We start from the raw sequence: 25,280 nt of genomic DNA on the forward strand, positions 1-25,280 counted from the left end.
CTATGGTAGATGCTGATTAGTTCATGAAAACACGTCTCATTCTAGTGGATTTATGTTGGAAAGACGTGAAAAATAAGCTTGGGACTTGGGACAGAACAGGAAATACTGGGCAGTTTACAACTGCTGGGAATGTTTCAGGAGAGGAAGAAGGTCATTAAAAAAAGATTGTAAGATTCAAGTCTTCAGAGATAGGGAGGTGTGTGTCCTCATATAATGCGGAGTGACTGAGTTTTGATAAGAGGAATCCCTCGGTTTTAACTAGAAAGATCTGGGCACTACAGAGCAGGGCAGTAACTCAGTCATAGGGTACTCTCAACGTGTGAAGCTCTGGGTTCAAACCACAGCATGGCAAAGAAAAAATAAAGGATTGGGCAGTTGGGGGTAGAAATATCGATGAATTCCATCATCTTATAGTTTGGTTTTTCCATGAAACTGCCAAAGTCCTCAGTTGGTTGAGAAGGAAGGTAGTGTATCACAAAAGTCATCTTTCAGCCTATTTATCAACTCCTCAAGTGCCCTAGTTGTTTAATATTTCCGAAACTTATTCTCACTAACACTCTCTGGCAAACTCCTACTTGTTCTTTCAAACTCACCAGGATAACTAACTTCTGTGCCACCAGACCTGGAACCCATCTCATTTCCATTGCTATAATGTCTGAAGTTTGTGTCTGCGTCCCCTGTTAGCTAATGAACTTCCTGTATCCCTAGCGTGAGGATCATGCAGGACACAGATTTTGAGTCAAAGTTCAACATAATCTTGATTAGCTTTTTGTTGTGGAAACTACAACTAGTAGAACTTCTCAGAGTGACATGGAAGTGCCAAAGACTAAGCAATCAGAACAGAGAACAAAGTTTTTTAAAAAATGGCACATTATGGACAAACCACCACACTCTTATTTAGTCCTTTTGTTTTATTCAAATGCCAGAACATATGTTCCAAGATACAAATTGTAGATATACTCAGTTGTGTTTGATTTAAAAACATCGATTATGCCTTGTTAACAACTTCCAAACCAAGTGTGAGTTGTTGTGTAGTCACATGTGTCTTCCAGTTCATTTCTGGAAGAGTACCCTTAATATCTTTAGAAGCTACTCCAAATTTCACTCTACAAAAAGGAAAATGATGATACTGTAAGAGAAAGATAATGAACAGTTATATATGACAGATTTCCTGAGAAGACCTTTAAGGATTACTAGAGAGACAAAGAAGGATAGCCTGTTTGTTTCATACTAAAGCAACCAGTTTTCAACACCCTGCAAATAAAGTACATTTCTGGTCCTATTCCAGTCATTAATAGTATCTCTCACATCTCTTACTACATCACATCATAGAAAGCCCAACTCTTCATCAACAGGACTTAGAATTTTCTAACAGCTCAAGGTTCTTTTTTTAAGGAGTAACAGAAAAATCAAGTCTATAAACCAAAAAAATTAAAGACAGATATTTAAATGTACTCTGATTTTAACAATTTCCAATGAGGCTGAACTAAGTGACTAATACAGAAACGTGTAACAGAATTCTAGAAGAAAAAGGCTTAAAAGGTATCCAAATATTTTAGTAATTAATTTATGGAATCAAGTAAAACCAATTGATTTTTAAGTCTTCCAATTTTCTCCAACTGTTTAGTTTTATTCTATAATGGGAGTTAGTAACACATTTTAGTGTTAACACATTAATTGCTGCTGCAAGCAAAACATTTTTAAAAACTGTTCTATGAAGCCAAAGAAGTATCCAGCACCAAAAAGCTAAATGAGCAAAGTACTTTTAGGTAAGTGAACTATTATAAAATAGGACAATATGTTTGCCTGATGTTACATCCTACTTTTAGAATTAGATGTGTAGGTAATCTTTTTTCCAATGATTTAAGGCAGACTTCAATTCCATCTGCTCATTTCCGGTTCAAAGATGACAGTCAATTTAGTTCACAAGAATAATTCTCTCTCACAGTACCAGTTGGAAAGTTAGTGTCATGCATTAGCAGATTAAAACTAAGAATGCAGCTAAACAAATCAACAAAATATGGTGATGGTGGTGAGGTGTTTCCTTTGTCCATGAAATATGAGGGGGATGGGGTTCTTTTCCATAAAACGCTCGACTGCTTGGAAACTATCTATTCCTTTTTTCCCCAATGAATAAAATTCTCATTTTCAGGAAAAAAATCTGGTTAAACTCAAGAACTATACCCTAATCTTCAATTTGTTTTCCCATTTGTAGAGTAACATTATTGTAAAATTGAGTTACTGCAATACCTGCATTGCTTAAAAGAACGTTCGGCTGAGAATTTTGTTAAAGCATATTTTAAAAAAAATGGAACCAAAATAATATACTTTCTTTTTTTAAATCTCTGAACACTGTGTCATTAAAGTCCACACAATGTTCTCTGTATAAATCAATGTGATGTTACATAGTATACATGATCTGATTTTTATCTTAAAGGCTCTGACCATGTATGATATCCGAGAGATCCACTGGTTTTAATGGCAAATGGAAAAGACAGTCACGACCCTAGTGAAAAGGAAATGCTTTATATACAGGGCAGCAGCGCCTGACAGTTCAGCTGTTGGCAGCATCTGCCTGGCGAGGCCATCCTTCTTCTTCAACTCCTGAGTCGTACTCCTCTTCAGATGATTCTTTCGTTGCAGCCCTACAACAAAATGACTTTGTTTTAATAAAAAAAGTAAGAGTAAATATGATTTTTACCCTCATTAACTTACCTCACTTTGCTGTACACAAAAAGAAAATATTAAGAGCACCCGCAATATTAAGATTTACTTGGTAAAGCAGAGAAGACACTTAGATCACACATCAACAATTGCAAGTATTTTTCATGTATTTTTCTTCTTTGTACCAAACAATGCAAGTTTAGGAATAAAATCAATAAGAATTCGAGTTATTGAACATTTTATGGTTTTAGTCAGACTTTGGTTTGCAACTGTTCTATACAATATTTAGCAAACTTATAGCAGTCACATCTTCAAAAGCTGATGTCAGCCAACAGAATAACTCATAAATGCTGTTATCATCTTACTATTAAGTCCTTTATTTTTACCAGTAGAGATATAAAAGTGTTTAATATTCTGAATAGACGTAGACAACATTGGTCAATGAATGGTGATTTTATATATATAGAAATATGAGTACTGAATTTTGCAAAATTTGATTTTACTATTTTACCTAGATTGGAGTCTTAGGTACAAAGTGTTAGAGTGCATCACACAAACTTTACTGACAGTATCTGTAGAATTAGATGTGGTTTTTCAAGTATTTTCCTTAACATGTGCCACTGAAATAAAGAGGTAAGTCTTGAAGTGTGAAGGCTTAGTAAAGAGGTAAGGCACTTGCCCTACATTTGTCTAATCCCTGGCCCCCAGGAGTATACTTGGGGGCACCTTAAGCATCTCTGGCCCTGATGCCATAGACCATGCAATTCATGTGCCAAGTGGCCCCTATAAAAGAGAAAAACAATTTTTCCCCCTATTTCTCCCTTTGTTCATCGATTTGCTCTAGCGGGCACCAGTAACATCTTTATTGTGAGACTTGTTACTATTTTTGGCTACAGTGCTACCTATTTCTCCAGGGCTCAAAGGGGTGGCACATATGCCTGGCAAACATATGTCTGATCTCCCCTATTACACAGTCTCTGATTATCACTGGGGAAAGCCCTGGTGGCCTCTGCTTGAGAGGCCCCCCAAAACAAACCCACTTATCCAGTAAGAGAATCTAACAAACTAAAGAAGATGACCTCTTGCTTATTGAAACTTGCTATTTTTAGAAACAAGCATCTCAACCCAAGTGCTTGACATTAGCACAGGTAAAGAAGTTGATACTTTCTGAACAAACCTAACTCCATTCACCTTAATCAAAATGATTACAGGAATACCTTTTAAAGTCACACAGTAAAAAAGAAATGAAGTGTTACACTATACTAACAGCCTTAAATAGGACATGTCTATTTGAATAAACTGTTCAAATTAAATCAAAACTTCAAGTTATTTTGAGATAAGAAAACAGGAGACAGCTCAAAGGGCTGCGTGCACACTTTGCATTAGAGGCGCAGCTTTGATTCTCAGCACTGCATGGTCTCCTGAGCACTGCGGGAAGCAACTTTCTTGCAACAAAGTCAGAGACAGCAGGAGTAGCCCCTAAACACTGCCAGTTTATTTTGGTTAAAAATTTGGGAAAAAAGAAGAAAAATGAACATAAAACATACCCTAAGACTCAGTAAAACAAATCTGTACTTTAAGTACCACTGATATCAAGAACTATATAATAGTATTTATTAACTAAGTCAGGGGTCAATTAAGTAAAATAAAGTCCAGTGTGTTCATATGTGCAGCGTATGCCTCTGTGTGTGTGCTGCAGGGAATCAAACCCAGGGCCTCACAGAGGCGGCACACTATGCTCTCCCACTGAGTTCTGTCCCCACCCCTAATGGTATGCTGGATGAAGGTTTCTTGGAATGGAAATGCTGTTGGTTTATGGACCCCTTCTGGCTACTTTCATGCTACTTTCATGTAGGTGGCGTGACATAGGTGTGATATAGACAATATGGCCCTAAGATATTTAGCTCTTTATGAAAAAGTTTCTGAACCTTGGAACAGAAGAATCAAGTAGTGGAAGATGCATCAAATTTGTCAACTGATGAAAGAGGAAAGTTATGTCAACAAAGTAAATTCTGTGGAAGGTCTGAAATGAGTCATTCACAAATTAGAGAATTAGCAGAGAATTTACATCTCTTCATTTGAGTTACATCTCTAGAGGGGGGAAGTAGAGGCTAATTTTGAAGATCTATTTTCAAAGATTTGCAAAACATTATTCTGTAAACAAATTCTAGGATGTTTCTACATAAAATTTATATTATTCCCTTATAAGGATTTTATACAATTTTCATGACAGATTGATAAACCAAATCAGTAAAGAGCTATAAAGCTTTAGCTTTGTCCTTGCTTTACAATACATTACCGGATGTATCCTGGTTCCTTTTTCCCTTCTACTACTTCTTTGTCAACCTCCACACATACAATATCAGAATTAGGGACTTCAAACATTGGTTCTAGTAACAGCTTTTCCTAAAGAGATAAAAGAATGAATCACATGGAAAACTTTAAAAGTTTACACTAAAACTATATGTATTCTATGGGCTACTGAATTCATTAATTTCATATTATTAAGTCCCTGTTATGTACAAAGAATTGAATATTTTTTTTTAAAAAAAAAGGTAATGTAGGGCCAGAATGATAAAACAGTGGCCAGAGCGCCTTGCTCTGCATGTGGCTCACCCAGGTTTGATCACTGGCACCCAGCACCACATTGCTGGGTGTGGCCCCAAAGCCTCCCATTAAAAAAACCAAACAAAACAAAACAAAAAACTTTGTAACTCTGTAATTCACAGTAATTCAATAAAAAAAATTTTTAAAAGAAAGCAGAAAAAAATCTACTATGATATTTAAACAAAGAAAAAAAATCACAAAATGTCCGGTTAATTCTCTAGATATATTTCCAAAAGGAAAACAGGAAGGACTTGATATTCTCAACACTCAGACTAAGAAACAGTCGAGTTTCTATAGGATAATGTCAACTCACCATTATGGATCGAAGGCCACGTGCACCAGTCTTTCGTTCTAGTGCCAGTCTGGCTATCGCCTTCAAAGCATCCTCAGTAACATTCAGTTCACACTGCAAAGACATTACAGAGAGATGAGAGCTTAGGTGTAGCTTGATATTGTTCTACTGTAACATTTAATGTACTTCCACTATCTACCTCCATTATTGACCTTTTTTGAACAGAAAAGAACTAAAGTCCGGTTTCAAAAAGAAATGTTCCAAAGAGTTACGTTCACTAATTTAAACTTTATTTAATTCAAAACAAAGCGTCACACAGAATTGCCTGTCTTCACTGATTCTACCCCTTTCAGACAGCCTCATCAGCTTCTTTGAGGAGAAACGTGATCCTTAAGGTCATTAGGCCCCTAAAATAACTTTTTTTCCCCCTCTCTTTTTCTTTCTTGGCAGCGGCGGGGTGGGGGGGGGGGTAGCTGGGGAATCCTACCCATTGGTGCTCAGGGCTTACTTATGGCTCTGGGCTCAGGACTCAGGGTACCAGATGCATTGACAGGGATCAAACCCGGGTCAGCCATGTGCAAGGCAAGCACCCTACCCATTGTGCTTCTTTCCAGCTCCTTGATCTATCTTTTATTGATCACTATAGCCTGGCATATCTATCTTTTAAAGAGAATCACTAATAACCCCCTTGTCCTTAGATCAAGGTTAATCTTTAGACAAGTCTCTAAATTACTACATATTTCAAAGCAGAGTTCAAACTACTGAGAATATATTCCTCCAAATCACAATACTTTGGAATCATTTAATTCACAGGAGATTGATGTTAAACAATTTTGTGTTATTCATGTCTACCAGAAAATGTAGAAGTTAATGGAGATGGGCTGGAGAGATAGCACAGCGGGTAGGGCGTTTGCCGACCCGGGTTCGATTCCCAGCATCCCATATGGTCCCCTGAGCACCGCCAGGAGTAACTCCTGAGTGCAGAGCCAGGAGTAACCCCTGTGTATCGCCAGGTGTGACGCAAAAAAGCAAAAAAAAAAAAAAAAAAAAAGGTTAATGGAGATAACTATCTTCCTTGCCTTCAAGAAGCATTTGTTTTTCTCCATTAACCTACGAGGAAGAATTAGTATGGAGAATCCCAGGTTTTTCCTCATTCCTTGAGGTTTTCTAGTTAACACAGATGCTCTAGAATGTTATTCGATACTTGTGTTATAAAGCTATTATGAATCAGACACTTTCTTCCCCCTCTAGGAATCCTGTTCACCGTCTATTGGATGGCAGCTGATCAGCACTCAGCACGGTGTATTCACCTCATACCTGGTACTAAGGGAGCACTATAATGAGGGAAGCTGAGTAAGGCAAGGGAACACTGCAGGACTTTCAAGAGGGGAAAAGAATCAGCTTGTGCTTATGCACATGATGGACATTAAGTACTCAAGATCTACTTTTACACTGCAGCTCAATAATTTTAAAGTGATTCATCCTGGAACAAAAATGGGAAGTATCTCAGTGGTGATGGTCAAAGACAGATTTCATACAGGAAGACATAATTAGAAACAAAATGCATAGGGCAAGGTGAAGAATGAAAGGATCTTGACACGAAGTAGTGGTAATGAAGCAGGGACTGATATTTAGAGATGCCAAATTCATAAAACCCAACGTATCCACACCATGATGGGATGCAAGGGCATAAATGAGCACCAATGGTCTGGTTATAGAGAGAAAAGTAGACAGGGGAACTAATAAGATGGAAGATTAAACATTTAAAACAAAATTAAAGCACTTAAAATATCAAAATTCAGGCAGGCAGATAATCTCACCAACAGCCATGATCTAGAGACTCATTGTCCTTCTCTCAGAAGAGCATAAAACGACTCGTCATAGCCATGCCACTGGACCCCGCACAGGCTGTTTCATTCGGGGCACCCCAGAGGGTGGACAGGTGAGGTCACTTTCTGCCCCAAGGGACCCAGCCCCAGCAGCCAAAAGCCTCCAGAACTCAACCTCTGCCATACTCATGGCCATTCTCCACGATTGGGTCGAACTTCACCACGAGTAAACCTATCCCTGGACCGCATGACACCTCATACCTCACACTACTCATATTCTAAGAGTAGCACACCACATTTGATGGGGTTTAAAGCAAAAGGCAACCAATGGTAGAGGGAAATATATATTTATATTTAATAATAAAATATGTTAAATATAAAATATATTTATATATAAATATATGTGTGCATATATATCTGTAAATGTATGTGTGTATATGTATATATCTATATATAAGGGCTGGAGCGATAGCACAGCGGGTAGGGCGTTCGCCTTGCACGCAGCCAACATGGCCGACCAGAGTTCGATTCCTCCGCCCCTCTCGGAGAGCCTGGCAAGCTACCGAGAGTATTCGATATGCCAGACACAGTAACAACAAAGTCTCCAATGGAGACGTTACTGGGCCTGCTCGAGCAAATCGACGATCAACGGGAGGGCCTTTACCTTTACCTCGATATACATATATGTATCTATATATAGATATGTATATATATATAGATATGTATATATGCAGAGTCTCCTGCCCCCCACACCTGGCTATCCTCACCGGGGCCCCTTGGAGGGGGGACAGGGTGAGTTTCCCTCCCTGGCCCGCCCCGAGCAGAGCCCTGGCAGCTGAAGACCTCCAGAACCAGCCACAGCCATGCTTAAGACCATTCTCCACATGCTCAGACGAGCCTTACACATGAAGAAACTGGCAGAGGAACCCAGGTGTGTGGGCTGAGATCTCCAAGCCTGCTCAGATCGGGGCTGGGTTTCCTCAACCCAGATCCCCCATCTTCCAGTAGCTAGGCAGTTATACCCACCAACTGTCCCTGGCGCCGTGTAATCCCATCAATAGCCAAGATCCAGAAACTATAAAACCAAGCTCAGCTCCCGGAAGCGACTTCTTATTGTCTAGTTCTCGTCTCAGAGAACCCAGCAGGCTACCAAGAGTATCCTGCCCGCCCGGCAGAGTCTGGCAAGCTCCCTGTACCGCATTTGATATGCCAAAACCCAGTAACAATGATGGGTCTCATTTCCCTGACCCTGAAAGAGCCTCCAATGTGGCAATTCTAAAATCTCAGGGCTAGGACGAATGGAGACGTTACTGGTGCCCGCTTGAGGAAATCGACAGTCCTCCCGTTGTTCATTGATTTGCTCAAGCGGGCACCAGTAACATCTTCATTGTGAGACTTCTTGTTACTGTTTTGGCATATTGAATACGCCACAGGGAGCTTGCCAGGCAGGATATTCATAGACATATATGTATCACTGTCACTGTCCTCCCATTGTTCATTGATTTTCTCGAGCGGGCCCAGTAATGTCTCCATTGTGAGACTTGTTATTATTTTGTTTGGCATACTGAATACGTCACAGGTAGCTTGCCAGGCTTTGCCATGCGGGGCGGAGAAATCGAATCCGGCTCGGCCAGGCTGGCGGCTTGCAAGGCAAATGCCCTGCTGCTGTGCTATCACTCCAGCCCACATATATGTATATGTATATATATTCATATGTGTATATATGTATATAAATGTATATGTGTATACACATATGTGTGTATAATATACATATGTGTATGTGTGTATATATGTGTGTGTGTGTGACTATATATATGTACACACACACACACACACACACACACACACACACACAAGGCTCAACCTTTAACAACGTATTAGGAATCTCTTATACAAGGGCTTAATGGCCCCTGGGTGAAATACAACAATTTTCACACACTCTCCTCTAAGGAAAGCTTTTTGGAGCATTTTCAGCAGTTTATTCATAGCAAACAATACAAAATAAATTATTTCGGTTCTGCTTTCAGGCAGGGATTAGGGTTTGGAATGGAAACATCCAAAATATGATGGTGGGAAAGTGTAATGGTGGTGGGATTGGTATTCAAATATTAAATGTAATCAAATATTGTGAACTACTTTATAGAAATAAAATTTAAAAAATAAATATAAACAACATTTAGAGAAAAAAATTCAGGCAGGAGTGAAAGTACATGAGTAGAGTGCTTGTCTTGCACACAGCAGACCCAGGTTTGATTCCCAGCATCCATATGGTACCCTGAGCACCACCAGGACTGATTCCTGAGTGTAAAGCCAGGAGTAAGCCTGGACAACCACAGGGCATATCCCCAAACCCAAAATAATAATAATAATCATAAGAATAAATAATAAAAGAGTAATATATCAAAGCTCAATGACTTTATGATCTGTTGTCTGTCTTGGGGCACTGGTACAGTTTATTATATATATTTGGACTTTATGCTAGTGATGCTTTTAATTAAGAAAAAATTAATTCAATTTTTTTAGTGAAGCAAAATAGTTTTTATGAAAAGAAACTTATTTAGAAAGATGTGAGAGCAGAAAAAAAGTGAGAAGAATAGAGAGAAATACATGTTCAAGAGAGAACATGGGCTTCTCTGGAGTCGAGAGGCCTTAATCCAATTCTGAAATGTCTCATGTTACACAATATTCTTTCCTGGCTCTAGATTCCTATTTAACATGGAATAGGCCAGAATTATTTTTGATTGATTGGTCAATTTATGCAGTTTCAAGAGCAAGAACAGGAATCAAAGAATAGACTTACTAGAGAAAGTACCTAAGGATGGAAAACTGAAATCTCACCTTGTCCATGCTGAACAGCGCCTGGTACTGAGGAATAACGGCATTACGTGGCTCGGTTAGTATCTGGACAAGTGTCTTTTCATCAAGACTGTGCAAAGGGACCACCACAGGCAACCGGCCCACAAACTCAGGAATCATGCCGAACTCAATGAGGTCTCTGGCTTCCACATGACGTAACAGACGGTCCTTTTCTTCAATGTCCTGGTGAGTGTTCGACTCTCCACTCCGGTTGGCGAGATCAGCAGCGGCTGCAGCCCTCCTGCCCTTTCCCAGGTTTGAGGGTGTTCCAAAGCCCAGGTACTGCCAAAGAGAAGGAAGATGAGTGTAAGGAAACTGCAGGGAGGGGTTTCCCGGGGGGAACTCACATGATTTTTCTAAGAGAAGAAAGGGATCATTATTCACATGTCACAAAGAAACTGGTTTAGGGCAGGTAAGGGTGTTTAAGAAAACAGTGGAACATGAGACATTTCAGAACTGGATTAAGGCCTCTCGACTCCAGAAAGCCCATGTTCTCTCTTGAACATGTATTTCTCTCTACTCTTTTCATCTTTCACATCTTTCTAAATAAGTTTATTTGAATAAAAACTATTTTGCGTCACTAAAAAAGTTGGATTTTTTCTTAACTAAAGCATCACTACAGCATAAAGTCCAAGTATATGTAGTAAACTGTACCAGTCCCCAAGGCAGACAACAGACCATCAAATAGCTGAGATTACATGGCGCTGGAGACGGTTCATGGGCATGACTGCCAGGACTTCCGGATGCACAGGGAGATGGGGGAGGTAGCCCATCCCAACTCTGTGAAAGCCTGGACTCACAAAACTTGCATACCAGTTCTTCAGCATATTAATTTCTGGATGAGGCTCATTCCAAGCAGTGGGATTTGGCTTCAAAATTATATTTGTTGGTTACAGCACACAGCAACAAAGAACACCGCTGGAAGGCACCACAGATCCTGGAGAATGCTCCAGGTCCCAAACAGAGCCGATCTCACCAGGAGGTCCCAGATGGGGTAGGTGCCGCTTCCCACCTTCTCCAGATGGAACCCTGGTGACCATGAGTCTCTACAAGCATAGCTCAGGCATGTGGGAACCAGGACATTTTTTCCAAACCGCGCGGCCGCTTATGTGGCCACACAACATCTCCTTATATATACAAAGTGATCAATGAAAGTAAATCATCCAACATTTCTCCCTGAAAATCAGGCTTAACTCTTTTGCAAACCACAACACTCAAAAGGAGAGAGAGAACAGAGGGGAATGCCCTGCCACAGAGGCAGGGGGGGAAAGAGAGTTGGGGGAAGGGGGGGATATTGGGATCCGTGGTGGTGGGAAATGGGCACTGGTGGAGGGATGGGTATTCGAAATAAAAAAAAAATGAAACTTTAAAAAAATTATATTTGTTAACTTCCAGAGTCATACACTGAAATATTTCTAAATATCATCTATATATAAGCATTGATTTTATTATTTGGGGTGGAAGAGTTGGGACTAAACCTAGCAGTGCTAGGGGCTTACTCCTGGCTCTGTGCATAGGGATCACTCCTAGTGGTGCTCAGGAACCATATCAGATGCCAGGGGTCAGACCCAAAACAGTCCAAATGCAAGGCAAGTGCTCTCCCCGCGAAACTATCGCTCTAGTCCCACAGTGCCATAGTTTCCTGTATGTTTGTCCTTCAATGCAACTGTCATGCTTAGACAATGGATTTATCATTAGATCACCATATTATATAGAATTTTAGAAGTATAGGTTAATGCATCTGTATATATAAATAGAACTTACCACAAGCAACATCAAAATTCCAGTGCCAGCCCACTACCAAAAAAGACCTCTGCCCGCATTCCTTTCCCTCTGGCATCACCATTTTTGACCAGGTCTAGGAGTTAATTTTGATGCTTTTTGCCAGTCCGCTTGCTTTAGTTAATTACATTCCAAATGAGTGAATCCACCCAGTATAATTGTCTTTTTTTTTTCTTTCTGGGTCACACCCAGCGATGCACAGGGGTTACTCATGGCTCTGCATTCAGGAATTACCCCTGGCAGTGCTCAGGAGACCATATGGGACGCTGGGAATCGAACCCAGGTTGGCCGCGTGCAAGGCAAACACCCTACCCGCAATGCTATTGCCCCAGCCCCATAATCGTCTTACTTCTTACTTAACTGAACACAATCAATATCTAGTTCCATCTATTTGTCCCCCATTGCACAGATTCTTTTTTTTTAGTGGGGGGGGGGGACACACCACAGCTTGCTTGCTGTGGTCATTCCTGGCAGGACTCAGGGGACCATATGAAGTTCTGGGGATCAAACATAGGTCAGCCATGTGAAAGGAAAGTGCCCGACAGGCTGTATTATCTCCAGCCCACAACTTTTTTACTTTTTTCTCTTATTTATTTTGGCAGGGTTAGGGGGCTACACTCAATAGAGCTCAGGGCTTACTCCTGGCTCTGTGCTCAGGAATCACTCCTGGTAGTTCTTGGGGAGTCATATGAGGTGCCAGGGATCAAAACCGAGTCCACCACTTGCAAGGCATGTACTTTACCCACTGTACGATCGCTTCAGCCCCATGAAGCTTCCACTGTTAGTCCCCAGAACTATTTGGCCCCCGAAGCCCTACTGGAAGTCCTGGGTGACCCACAGGTCTGCTGGGTCCAGGAGTCCCTCACACTCAGCTGTGTTCCACTCACAGCCAGGTGAGTGTTGCTGGGCTCTCCATGACTACTTAAGAGGTCCCCTAATGGGAAAAAAGTCACAGTGTTTAATAAGTACTTGTAGACACAGATCCAGAGTGTCTGTGTCTCATAAATAAACCTCAAAAGAGATCAACAAGTTCCAGAAGACTCTTCCAGATGTCCGTGCGAGGATGAGTCATTGGGGGGGGAGGGAATATATATATATATATATATATATATAAAATTTTGGCATGCTTTAAGAAAATCAACGCTTGGAAATATACAACTGAGGCAGAGGAGAAAGCTTAAGAGGTACAGCCTTGCATGTGTAAAGCCTTGCTTGACCCCTGACACCAATGACATGGTTTCTTTCCCTGAGCACTGCTGAGAGAGGCCCCCATAAACAGTAACAATTAAAAGATAAAAATGATCCATCAGATAAGAGAACAGAAGCTGAATGTCCATTCTCTATAATTTCAAACGTCCCAGAAAAAAATTTACCTTTTCATTTTTCCTTCTGCTGATGATTCTGTCTAAACCATTGAAAGCACCAGATGCAACAAACAGCACATTTGTGGTATCAACTTGCACTGTTTCTCCACGTAGTTTGCGTGAATTTTTTTCTGGAACGTTGACTATTGTGCCTTCTAATAGTTTTAACAAACCCTAAATGAAAAACAAATGATTTATAGCATCATTATGTAAGTGCATTACTTACTATACTTTAGATAATGGATTCAATGAGGAAAATATATGTGGTTATCATCAAGAAGCAGAACTAAAATAAGATCCCACATTCCCATAGCTAACATGACAATGTCCTGTGCAACAATCACTCATAATCTAATTGGAAATGGCGATAAGATCCCTACGACATTCAGGAACATTCAACCTAAGAGACTGTTTTTGGTAGTACAGATGTAATTCAGATTTCAAGTAAAAATGGAATTGTGATTTTAGGTAGTACCCAACCATGGTGGTAACATTCAAAATTTGAAGATAGTTAAGATTTGTACTTCATCTGAATTAAAATGCTACTCTACGCCCACTATTAAACTTTGAGAATAAAAATATTTTGAGATGACTTTATGAAAACTTTTTAGTTAGCATATAAGTATGAATGTATCTATATTGTGGTTACCAACACTAAAGCAACTTTCCTTATCCTGTAGGTTATTATCATAATTAGTTTTCATTAAAAGATCAGTTTACCCATATGACTTTATGATTCTATAAGTAATGAACTATTTATCTGTTTTAGCCTATTTCCTTCTCTTTTGTGTGTGTGTTTTGGGGTCATACTTGGCATTGCTCAGTGACCATATGCAGTGCAGGGATTCAAACCAGGGTCAGATGCATATAAGGTATGTAAGTACTTCCTGTACACTGCCTCTTTAATTCTATTTTCTAAACAAAAAGAGTAAGTTCATCTATGTCTAGTTAGAGCAGGAATTTTCCTTTTAAAATGTGGGTTTTTTTTTTTCCCCTTTTTGGGTCACACCCAGCGATACCTAGGAGTTATTCCTGGCTTTGCACTCAGGAATTACTCCTGGTGGTGCTCGGGGATCATATGGGATGCTGGGAATAGAACTAGAGACGGCTGCATGCAAGGCAAACGCCCAACCTGCTGTACTATGGGCTCCAGCCCCTGCTTTTGAAATGTTTTATCTGGTGGGTCTCTGAGATACAAACCAAAAAAAATGAATTTCTCCCCCTGTTCTTTACAATATTTGAAATTTCCTGAGAAAAGTAATTCTGTTTAAAATCACCAACAGCTTTCTCTTAAGTCCTAAACTATCTTCAAGTGACATGTGGAATCTAGGATGAGCGAAATAAACAAAACAGAATCTAATTGAATGTGAAACCAAACGTACAATATTTGGGAGGCTGATGTATTCCCTTCCTTTTAGTGGACGAACAAAATATTCAACTGCTTACTTGCTGAACGCCTTCTCCACCTACATCCCGTAATTGATGAATGCCTGGCACACTGCCAATCTTATCTACTTCATCCAGAAAGACAATTCCTACAATTTAAGGAGGATTCTATTTATAATATGAAAAAGATAAACACAAGATAACCTCAATTTTAAATGTCTACATAACTAGAGAACAAAATTATTCACTTAAACATTTGCAATGTCTATTACTAAAATATATTGCTCTCTCTCCCAATTACCATTTTAGGTGAATGTTTTATGTATTATAGAATATCACTTGCTTATGAGAATTCTCTGAAGATAGTTATCTACTCCATTGTTTCAGGTGCTTTATTTGAGGAGGCTGAGATGAAAGTATAGAGAGAAAAAAGGAGTTACAGGTATAGTTATTCCTTCTCACTTATTTTGTTAATCTGGGGGCCACCTTCAGCAGTTCTCAAGGGCTACTCCTGGCTTATTGCTCAGGTATCAAGCCTGGAGGTACTCAGGGAACCATATGTGGCACTGGAGATTGAAACCAAGCCTCCCACACAAATTATGTGGGAGTCTGTAGATCAAGTTCCTGTCAAGTTATGTGTGTTTTTGGCCCCATTTCTTGTCATGAAACCATACAGACAAGAAACTATCAAGTTTTCCATGGAAATGAGGATAGGAGAAAGATGAGAATGGAGAAATGCAGCATCTTTGATATCCAATAGATCAATAGGCTAATCTGCTGAAGCTTAAACCTGAGATACTCTTCTGTCCAGCCAGTGCCCCGAGCCCAGGGTCCCTCCCAATAGATTCTCTGCACAGGAAAAGCACAGACCAAATAGTAACCTGGCCTCTTTTCACTTTAATTGCAATCTTACAATAATAAAACAAAGTGTGTGGTCTTTAATCAATATCCTAGAAAATATTTAACATAGAAATTTTATGTGATCAGAGAGAATTTTTCTCCTTTACACAAAATAATATCATCACTTAATATTAGACTGCCTTTCCAAAAGCCTATACCTGGGGCAAGACAAGCAGTGCCTAAATCATACCTTGTTGAGCTTTTTCTACATTGTAATTGGCATCCTGGAGCAGTTTGGCGATCACAGATTCAATATCTTCACCCACGTAACCAGCCTGAGTCAAAGTGGTACAGTCGCAGATGGCAAAAGGGACATCAAGGCATTTAGCTAGCGTTTGTGCCAGTAGAGTTTTACCTACAAACAGAAATAGGAATGAAAAGTTTATCAAAGTACACTTGCTGTGCACACAATTTCTCTACAAAATTGTGAAATCTCCTACCCGCAGCAAACATCAGCACCCCTGTCGTCCCAGCACGACTGAGCAATCTGGACTGACTGGTCAACCACCAGGAGGGAGGCCCCGACAATATAAGGTGACCGTGAACAGCGTAATTCAACAACTGCTTTTCCCACAACTTTTCACTAGTATTATTGTTTTTTCTTTTTGGGTCACACCCAGCGATGCTCAGGGGTTACGCCTGCTCTGCACTCAGGAATCACTCCTGCTGGTGCTGGGGGAACCATATGGGATGCGGGAGATTGAACCTGGGTCGGCCGTCTGCAAGGCAAACGCCCTACCTGCTCTGGCCCCACATCCTTTCATTATTAGCCAGATCTAACACTATGCTAGCTTTAGCATGCCTCTTACTATATTTTTCTCTCGGGAGCAAGAACCCCTCGTCACAAGACACACACGGCAGAATTACTTACATTCTATTTTTAACAATGAGGAGTACATTTCCCCACAGCTATTTACCTGACCCAGTCGGTCCAAGAAGCAGAATATTACTCTTTTCAAGTTTTATGTCATCGTGGGAAGAATCTAATACTTCTCCTCCTCGTTTTTCTTGAGGTATTTGTTGATTCACTTGTTGCTGCATTGACGCTCCTAAAGCATTACCATGTGGACTGATGCCAGCGATCTGAAGTAATTCTGAAAAATGCCGAGCAAAGACCAAAAACAAGTCTCACCTCTTTTAACTTGAACTGTACTTACTTGAAATACATGTAAAAATATTTATTTAGAAAATATTAAACAACAATTTGAATATTCTGTCATACTTGAAAAAAAGGAAGAGTGATAAATGTACAACACATTAAAATTATTCAGGGAACCTCAAGCAACGGAAATAGATTTTTTCCCTACTTATTTGTATAAATCTTATAGAACGCACTTTTTCTTAAGGGAAGGCAGAGTAGTAGAACAGTGCAAAATGTCACAAAGTTTTAGCTTTTGTCCTTACTCTCTAGATCGCTTATATGATCTTGGGCATATCATATAAACTTTATTTTTGTGTTCTAAACAATAAAATATCAATAAAACCTATGATGTCAAACTTTAAATATATAGTTGAAAGGTGACATGCAACTGATTTAGAGGCACTCTGAAAGAAAAACAGATGTGTAGATATCTACCTATATATATGTATATGTTCCAACACAAATAAAAACCGGCTATAAAGAAAAAGGTATAGAGAATGGGGAAACTGGTAACTCAGATTTACTGTTCTGTCACTATGTATTTAGAACTATGGCAAGTTCATTTAACTTTCCTGTTTCTACTTTCTTACCTATGAAGATATGGAGAAACATAATTCACAATACTATGTTCCATTTACAACCCACATCAGGTAAGAAGATTGTATTCCATTTAATCCAGCTACTTTCCTTAACAAAATTGTGGCTTATTTTAAATTTCAGCAAAATCTAGTTAGGTACTGTTGCTGCACTGATGTTCCTTATTACATATATTATATTATATCATATTATATTATATATATATTACATATGACAATATAATAAGAAGGTTTGCCTCAAGTTTCCCCAGTGGGAGGAAATGATTTAGGTGACTTAGAGTGACTTAGACAAATTCTAAGAAGCACATCACTACAATAAAGCCACAAGTACATGTATTTAACATAATGACTGAAGTGAAAAGGGAAGAAAAAGAGAGAAACTGTTTGTTTTGGGGCCACATCTGTGAATGCTCAGGGGTTACTCCTGGCTCTGCACTCAGGAATTACTCCTGGTGGCGCTTGGGGGAGCATACTGGATGCTGAGGATTTAATCCAGGTCGACCACATGCAAGGCAAGCACCCTACCTGTTGTTATTAATCACTCTGGCCTTGAGAGAAATTATTTTCAAACAGCACAGAACAGATGACATCTGTCAATCCTGAAATGAAGCCCCAAGTAATCTAAGATGACTTAGTTTCAGTTAACCTGCTCCTCCAGATCTCTGCCAAGAAAGACTCTGAAGCAGCTAGCAGGCTTCATGGCGGGGAGCGCACCAGCCAAGAGGTGCTGCATGAACTGTTAAAATTTCTGTGTTTCACTTTCCTTCTCTGCATAATGGGGGTGAAAAGAATAGTTTTTGTCTTAGAGGTCTGGGAAAGATGAACTAAATATATGGAAAATGCATAGCACACTACCTAAAAGATTGCTCTGAAAGTCATAAAATGAACTGTTATTGATATTTCTGTTGTCCTAGTATTTATATAATACAGTTCTTACATGTAAGCCACCTACTGTATGTGGTACTCAACTTAAGAAAAATATCATGTTCTAGGCTGGGGATATGGTGCAGGAGTAAAGCATTTGCCTTGCATGTTTGAGGCCCTGAGTTTAATTCACAACACTGAGGGAAAAACAAACCCAAGAAAGAAAGAAAGAAATGCAACCAATTCAATTAATGGGCCAGTAGACAGCTCAACAGACTGGAATGCAGAGTTTACATGCAGGAGGCCTGAGTTAGATGTGATTTCACTGGTCCCATAGCACTAGCAGGGAGTAACGCAAGCTCTAAGCAATAGCCCCAAGCTTTACCAGGTGTGGCCAAAAACCCTGCCCTGATAGCATCATGTTCCAATAGAAGGGGGAAAATATGTCCTTTTGTGTTCAGCTGGTTTTGGGCCTCATCCAGCAGTGCTCGAGGGCTACTCCTAGCTCTGTGCTCAAGGGTCATTCCCAGCAGTGCTTGAGCAACCAGGTGGTACTAAAGATTGACCCTGAGCCTGCTACATGGAGATGTGGTCTGCATGTGCTTAACCTGTTAAGCTATCTCCATCCACAAACCGTCAGTCTTTCTAAAAGCAGTATGTTAGTCTCTAATTTCTGACTTCCACTCCCGGCTCTGTGCTCAGGGATCACTCTTGGCAGGCTCAGGGGACCATATGGGGTGCCAGGAATCGAGCCTGGGTCAGCTGCGTTCAAGGCAAATGCCCTCCTGGCTGTATCTCGCTGCATCTCCTGCTTTCCAAAAGAACTCTTAAGGGCTGTTCTGGCCAGGGGTGTGGGGATAGCTCAGAACCCAGAGCTGCCTTATGAGCATGAGGCCCCAAGTCCGACCCCTGGGGAGGGCCACAGATGCACTGGGCATGATCTCAGCAGCAATCCAGTTTGGAACCCAAAGCACTGAAACAGACAAACGCATGCTCTCCAGCACACAGAACACCGAGTGCTAGCACTGCAGCCAGTGCACAGGCCTGGAGAGTGTGCTCCCCAGGGTACACCGTGACCACAGTCACCCACCACAGAGATGGAAGGAATACAAATAAAACTAGACTAGCAAGAGGAGGAAAAGCATCTTCAAAAACAAAGAATATGGAACTGGAACATAAACAAAGACTATAGTACAGTGAGTAAAGTTTTTGCCTTGCATAGAGCCTACAGAGATTCAATCCCAGCACCCCCTACGATCCCCCAAGACTCACTGGGAGTGATCCCTGAGTGCGGGCCCTGAGCACCACCAATGTGGCAAAAAGAAAAGTTCAGTTCTATTTAGAATATATATATATGCATACACATACATAATATCTATACCTATCTGCATATATACTTTATATAGAGATATATAATACTTTCACTATATTGTTCTTTAAGAAGCAAGGTCTGGAGTGATAGTATTGCCCTACATACAGCGATTCAGCTTCAATCCCCGGCACCACATATAGTCCCCCAAGACCTGCCAGGAGTGATCCCTGAACACTAGGTGTACACTCCATGTCCCCATCTAAACTAAACAAGTTTTTCAAAAACAGAAAAGATAAAAATTAAAAGATCTAAAACCAGAAAAGATAAAGAGTAAATACCTGGAATAGCCCGACATATACAAATGACATAAATAAGTTATGAAAAACATCCATGATTAAATAGACCATGATAAACATGTTTGTGTAATATACAACATCTTTTGTTGCAATATACAAACACCACTGACATTTCAGCAGGCAGAGATGCAGAGGAAGCAGGACTACGGGAGGCCAAGGAGGGGCACTTACTTGTGAATCTGTATTCATCCTCCCGTCTTCTGATCTCCAACTCTGAGGAAGGGGGTGAAGATAGCAACATGAAACGCTTAAATATTTGCTCAGAGGAACAAACAAGGATCCCATTTCCTGCCTTTACCCAAATATAAAAAGAACTGTTTCTCAATATTTTTAGACTTCCACGTTATAAAAGAAACTATACACTACAGCCTTTTTATACTAAAACAGAAACAGTTAATGGAGACTGTCCATTTGCTGACATTCACAACTGTCAAACACAAAGTTGTTATCTAGGAACTGGAGAGATAGTACAACAGGCAAGGCATCTGCCTTGCACCCATATCTGACCCAGGTTCAATTCCTGGCACCCTAATTGGTCCCCTAGAAGTGATCCCTCAGCACAGAGCCAGGATTAAGACTTGATCACAGCCATATATGGCTCAAAAAATAATAATAATAATAAAAGTTGGTATGTAGTGATCAAAGAGAGAAAGCTCTGTGGGCAGAGTGCATACTTTGCATGTGGAAGGCAGCCAGGTTAAACATGGTCCCCCAAGCACAGAGCCAAGAGTTGCCCCTGAGCATCTCCCAGTGTGGGGCTCCCCACAGACAAAAAAAAAAATCTATATATATATATACATACACATATCAAACAACACAAAAATACTATAAAACCAAAAACAAAGTTGGCATCTCTCCTAAGGGTAGAAATAATTTGTGTTCAGTAAGAGCTTAAACCTCACACCCATATATAAATGCCACATAACTATTTGCTTTTCCAGAGTCTAAAATAGGTTACAGACTTGCTGACTGAAGGACCCATAAAAAAAAAAAATCGTTTTTTCCCAGACTATTTGAACTTCATTAAAAATGCAGGGTCCAATCTTCCATCAGTGATAGTAATTTATGCTTTCTAAAAATAAAGTAACTGATTCTACCACAAAATGTGTTGAATTTTGCAGTAAGTTTAACAAATCAAAACATGATTTACTTTTTTCTTTGGCTACACCCAACAGTGCTCAGGACTCACTCCTGGTTCTGAGCTTAGGAAGGCTCCAGGGACTGTATGGGTCAGTCGCACACAAGTTAAGTGTCCACTGTATTATTTCTCTGGCTCCTAAAAGAGGTGTTTTCACTGAATTTACATACTTAGTAACTACTAAAAATAATCAAATGATATTAGAGCTAGTAAATATAAATATTTAGCAGAATCCCCTCAAATTGTAAACTGATGACTAAAGAATGTAAAATGTGGGGCTGGGGTCATAGTACAGCAGGTAGGGCATTTGCCTTGCATGTGGCTAACCTGGGTTTGATCCTTGGCTTCCCATATAGTCCCCAGAGTACTGTCAGGCGTAATTCCTGAGTGCAGAGCCAGGAGTAACCCCTGAGTGCCACTGAGTGTGACCCAAAAAGCCAAAAAAAAAAAAAAAAAGTAAAATGATAGAAGATAGGCTAAAATCAGAATCAGGGCACAATAGCCAACAAAATAAAAAAATTAAGCATTCACTTTTTATTCTACTTATAGTTGTTAAAAACAAAACCATTCCATCAATATAACACTCATTAATATCCACAGTAAGGTGAAATGACTGTCATTTTTTCTTATTATGGACATTAATGAGTAATAGATTGACAGAATATTAGAATCTAGCAATAGTAAAACTACTTTGTATTACTTATAAATTTGCCCTTAATCTTGCACTCTATTGGGGCTGGAGTGATAGCACAGCAGGTAGGGTGTTTGCCTTGCATGTGGCCAACCCAGGTTCGAGACCTCCATCCCTCTTGGAGAGCCCGGCAAGCTACCGAGAGTATCCCGCCCGCATGACAGAGCCTGACAAGTTCCCTGTGGCGTATCTGATATGCCAAAAACAGTAACAAGTCTCACAATGGAGACATTACTGGTGCCCGCTCGAGCAAATCGATGAACAACGGGAGGGAAGAGCTACAGTGCTATTGTAGCAGGACCTCAAAAAGGAAAGTGTGGGCTACATTTTCTAAAAATTATCAACTCTACTTCTCCCGGTGAAGGTGAAGAAAATTCTGTATCCCAAGCCCAAATGGAAAGAACTCAAGAGGGGACCCAGCACTGAAATGGTTTGGGCCCTGGGCAACAGTCAGAGTGAAGCTTGTACATCAATGATGACACCTCAATCTCAATTTCAACCCCAAAGGCCCCGAAGATTTTTCACTGAGACCTTTGCCAAGACTTTCTCCTTCATATTTTCTTTTGTGCAGTGGCAAAGATGAAACTGAGTCACATCTTTAAGGACTGAGGATACAGCTCAACAGAAGAACACTGGTTTTGCAAAGTCTGGGGCCCTGGGTTTGATCTCTGGCATCAAACAACAATAATTTTACTCTGGGACCCAAAAGTCATAGACAAGTAACTGGAAACCAAAGTTTTAAGAAACAGCACTCAACATAGATACTTTCTATCTGCTTCTATTAATTATTTAAATGCTGACTGCTCCTTAGTAGAATGATTTATGGGAAAACGGTATACCATACTTAAGTGTTTTAAGATAAAAGCAATGAGTTGCAAATCAAGACTGTACATAGCAACAGTGACATCTAATTGGTCAATTATAAAAACACTAACCTCTTGGTGTTAAAGATGTCTGCTTCTCAACCTCTGCTTGTTGTCTCAAATTAGCTGGGATGTTATTATAAATTCTCTTGTAATGATTGTACACAGCAACTGAAAGCACCTTCTTAGCGAATGACTGGCCAACAACATACTTGTCGAGGTAGTTATAAATCTAAAAGATATTTAGGTATTGGATAATTTACTGTGGGTACCATAAGAACACACATTAAGCAGTCATTGAGAATATTTTCTTAGAATTTTAAATTTGAACAAAGACTTACCAAAAATAAAATGGCAAGGACTCAATATATTATCTAGCAACAAGTTAGAGGTCCAAAACCCTAATTGAACAAAATCACAATTTACTTGTTCTCTAGCTTAATAAAGCATCCCTGTACTCTAAGTGCTTTGTCAACTGCCATTCTGTGAACAAAGCCATGATCCTCAATTTAAGGTAAATATTAAAGTCACTTAGAACGTCTATACACATCATCATGGTCTAAACAATCATAAATTTCAATAATCAAAGAACAAATGCCTTCTGTTCCTCTGCAAGTCACATGAAAATATTCTTCACAGAGGTAACATACTGCAAAGTAAAACTATTTACTTTTAAACACAAGGGTTTATTATAATGTCCAAAATTCTTAGTGGCATCTACTAAACAAAGTGTGATGGGTCTTTGGTTTCCCTTGTAGCAACTTTCAACTGGAATATTGGCTAGGATTTATTGCTTTGTTTTGGCCACATCGGGAAGTGCTCTGGATCACTCCTGGTGGTGCAGGGGATAGAATCTGGATCAGCAGCCTCCAGGGTTAAGTGCCTCACCCCTGTCCTGGTCTCTCCTGCCCCAAGGGTACCTATTTAAAATATAGCATTATATAATCAAACACTATTATACTCCAATACCTATGTGTTTTAATATTACTCATTTTGCTTTTTCTCAGATACTGTGCTATTTTTAAGACCTCCCTTTCCCAAGGTGGGTAATAGCACCCTTAGGGGTGGGGGATGCTGGAGCAACTAGGGGGTCAGTAGTAGCCTAAAAGGTTTTCTTCTTGTCTACCTAAAGACGGCTGACTTCTAGTGGAGAGCTGGTTTTTTTTTTCTGAAATTAGTATTCCAGTAGGCCATGTTCACTTTCATTTCAATTCACAAGGGCGTGTGTGTGTGTGTGTGTGTGTGTGTGTGTGTGTGTGTGTGTGTCTGTATACGGGGGTGTATGTGGGGAGGTGGTTGAAGGTAGGGGTGTAGAGCCACACCTGGCAGTGTTCAGGGGCTATTCAAGGCTTGGTGCTCAGGGAATGCTCCTTCTTGGGGAACCACGTGGTGCTCGGGATAGACTCAACTCAGGCCTCATGCATACAAAGTAAGTCCAATGAGCAATTTCTCTGGCCCCTACAGTATTTTATCCCATGCATTAGATATACATTTAAAGCTACTCATATAGCAAAATCTCTATCTAAAGTTTTATTCTTAGAAGAGAACTAAACCTCTCGTCAATACTTACATGCTGCTTGGAATGTGGGGTAAATTCCTTCAAAGTAATAAAATTCAACTGTTAAATTTTACTAACGCCTGCAAAGAGTTCAATTTTCTGTTTATTTTCTAGAAGGCTGACTCGGATGACTAAAATCAACGCAAGGGAGCAGAGAGTAGAAAAACTTACCAGCTATATTTTCCACTACATCCTTTTTTTCACATGACAAATTCTTGAGTGGTAACCATATACCTTTTGTTCCATCTATTTTTAGTATCTTTGTGCCTCATAAATCACACACAGGAAGGAAGAAATCTCCCCCAGGTGACTGGCAGGTGGAGCAGGGCAGTGGGACGCTGAGGCTCTGGGGGGGAAGAATCTGCACGTGTGAGCAGGCCTGAAAGCACACTGCCGGGCCGCTACAGGGCCGCAGTCAAACCGCAGCGAGACTCCAGGCCAGGGCCTGGCACACGGAACAGAGAAAAATGATTTGTGTGCACCATTAGGCTGAGTCTGTTTAACCTCAAAGTAGGGTAAAATGGGGTGTGAGGGTGTAGGCTGGTGCTACGTTGTGGTCCAAACTAATAAAAGTAAACTTATAGCTGCTCTATTTTGAAGATAAAATTTTCTATTAGCAGTAACAGTAACTTGGTCATCAGCCCATGTATTTCATTGCTGGTGAACGCCATTATCCTGGCATGGCAATAACAATTTAGTCAGACACAATACCTAATGAACTACAATGCCAGTTTAGAGAGTATTAGGATTCCATAGAAACAGGGGAGAAAAAGACAATGAAATGTTTTCAGGGTGAAATGCTTGTAAGACTGAGCCATGATTCCTACCTTCTTGGGGGGAGGTGGTGGTTTTTGTTGAAATGCCAATTTCACAGCCTCCGCTGCTGACTCTGGCTCTTTAATTATGCTTTTCTTTGAGTCAGCCTCAGACAGCACAACAAAAAAATGATGACATTTTTCACACTTCACAAAACGGGTTGATGCTGAAAAAGGAGAGAAAGGTCAGCAAAGAAAACAAAATAACTGGAGTAGTGTTTAACCTTAAAGACGCACTGAAAATAAAAACTATGTACTTAACAAAA

General features: G+C 40.1%; 1 protein-coding gene across 1 annotated transcript in view; it reads right to left on the bottom strand.

The window, feature by feature from the left end:
• Window positions 1–886: 886 nt before the first annotated feature.
• CLPX (caseinolytic mitochondrial matrix peptidase chaperone subunit X) overlaps window positions 887–25,280 on the bottom strand; it is a 46,530-nt gene continuing 22,136 nt past the window's right edge. Inside the window, exons 4-14 of the mRNA XM_056127366.1 lie at window positions 25,027–25,181; window positions 22,714–22,873; window positions 20,121–20,162; window positions 16,598–16,774; window positions 15,871–16,035; window positions 14,841–14,929; window positions 13,404–13,568; window positions 10,231–10,530; window positions 5,585–5,677; window positions 4,964–5,070; window positions 887–2,645 (exon numbers count right to left, since the gene is read on the bottom strand). Coding sequence (XP_055983341.1) covers window positions 2,555–2,645; window positions 4,964–5,070; window positions 5,585–5,677; window positions 10,231–10,530; window positions 13,404–13,568; window positions 14,841–14,929; window positions 15,871–16,035; window positions 16,598–16,774; window positions 20,121–20,162; window positions 22,714–22,873; window positions 25,027–25,181 — 1,544 coding nt within the window. The 3' untranslated portion in view covers window positions 887–2,554. The remainder of the gene's footprint in view (window positions 2,646–4,963; window positions 5,071–5,584; window positions 5,678–10,230; window positions 10,531–13,403; window positions 13,569–14,840; window positions 14,930–15,870; window positions 16,036–16,597; window positions 16,775–20,120; window positions 20,163–22,713; window positions 22,874–25,026; window positions 25,182–25,280) is intronic.

The sequence above is a fragment of the Sorex fumeus genome, unplaced genomic scaffold (genome assembly GCF_029834395.1).
Source record: "Sorex fumeus unplaced genomic scaffold, SorFum_2.1 ptg000063l, whole genome shotgun sequence".
NCBI classification, from domain to species: domain Eukaryota; kingdom Metazoa; phylum Chordata; class Mammalia; order Eulipotyphla; family Soricidae; genus Sorex; species Sorex fumeus.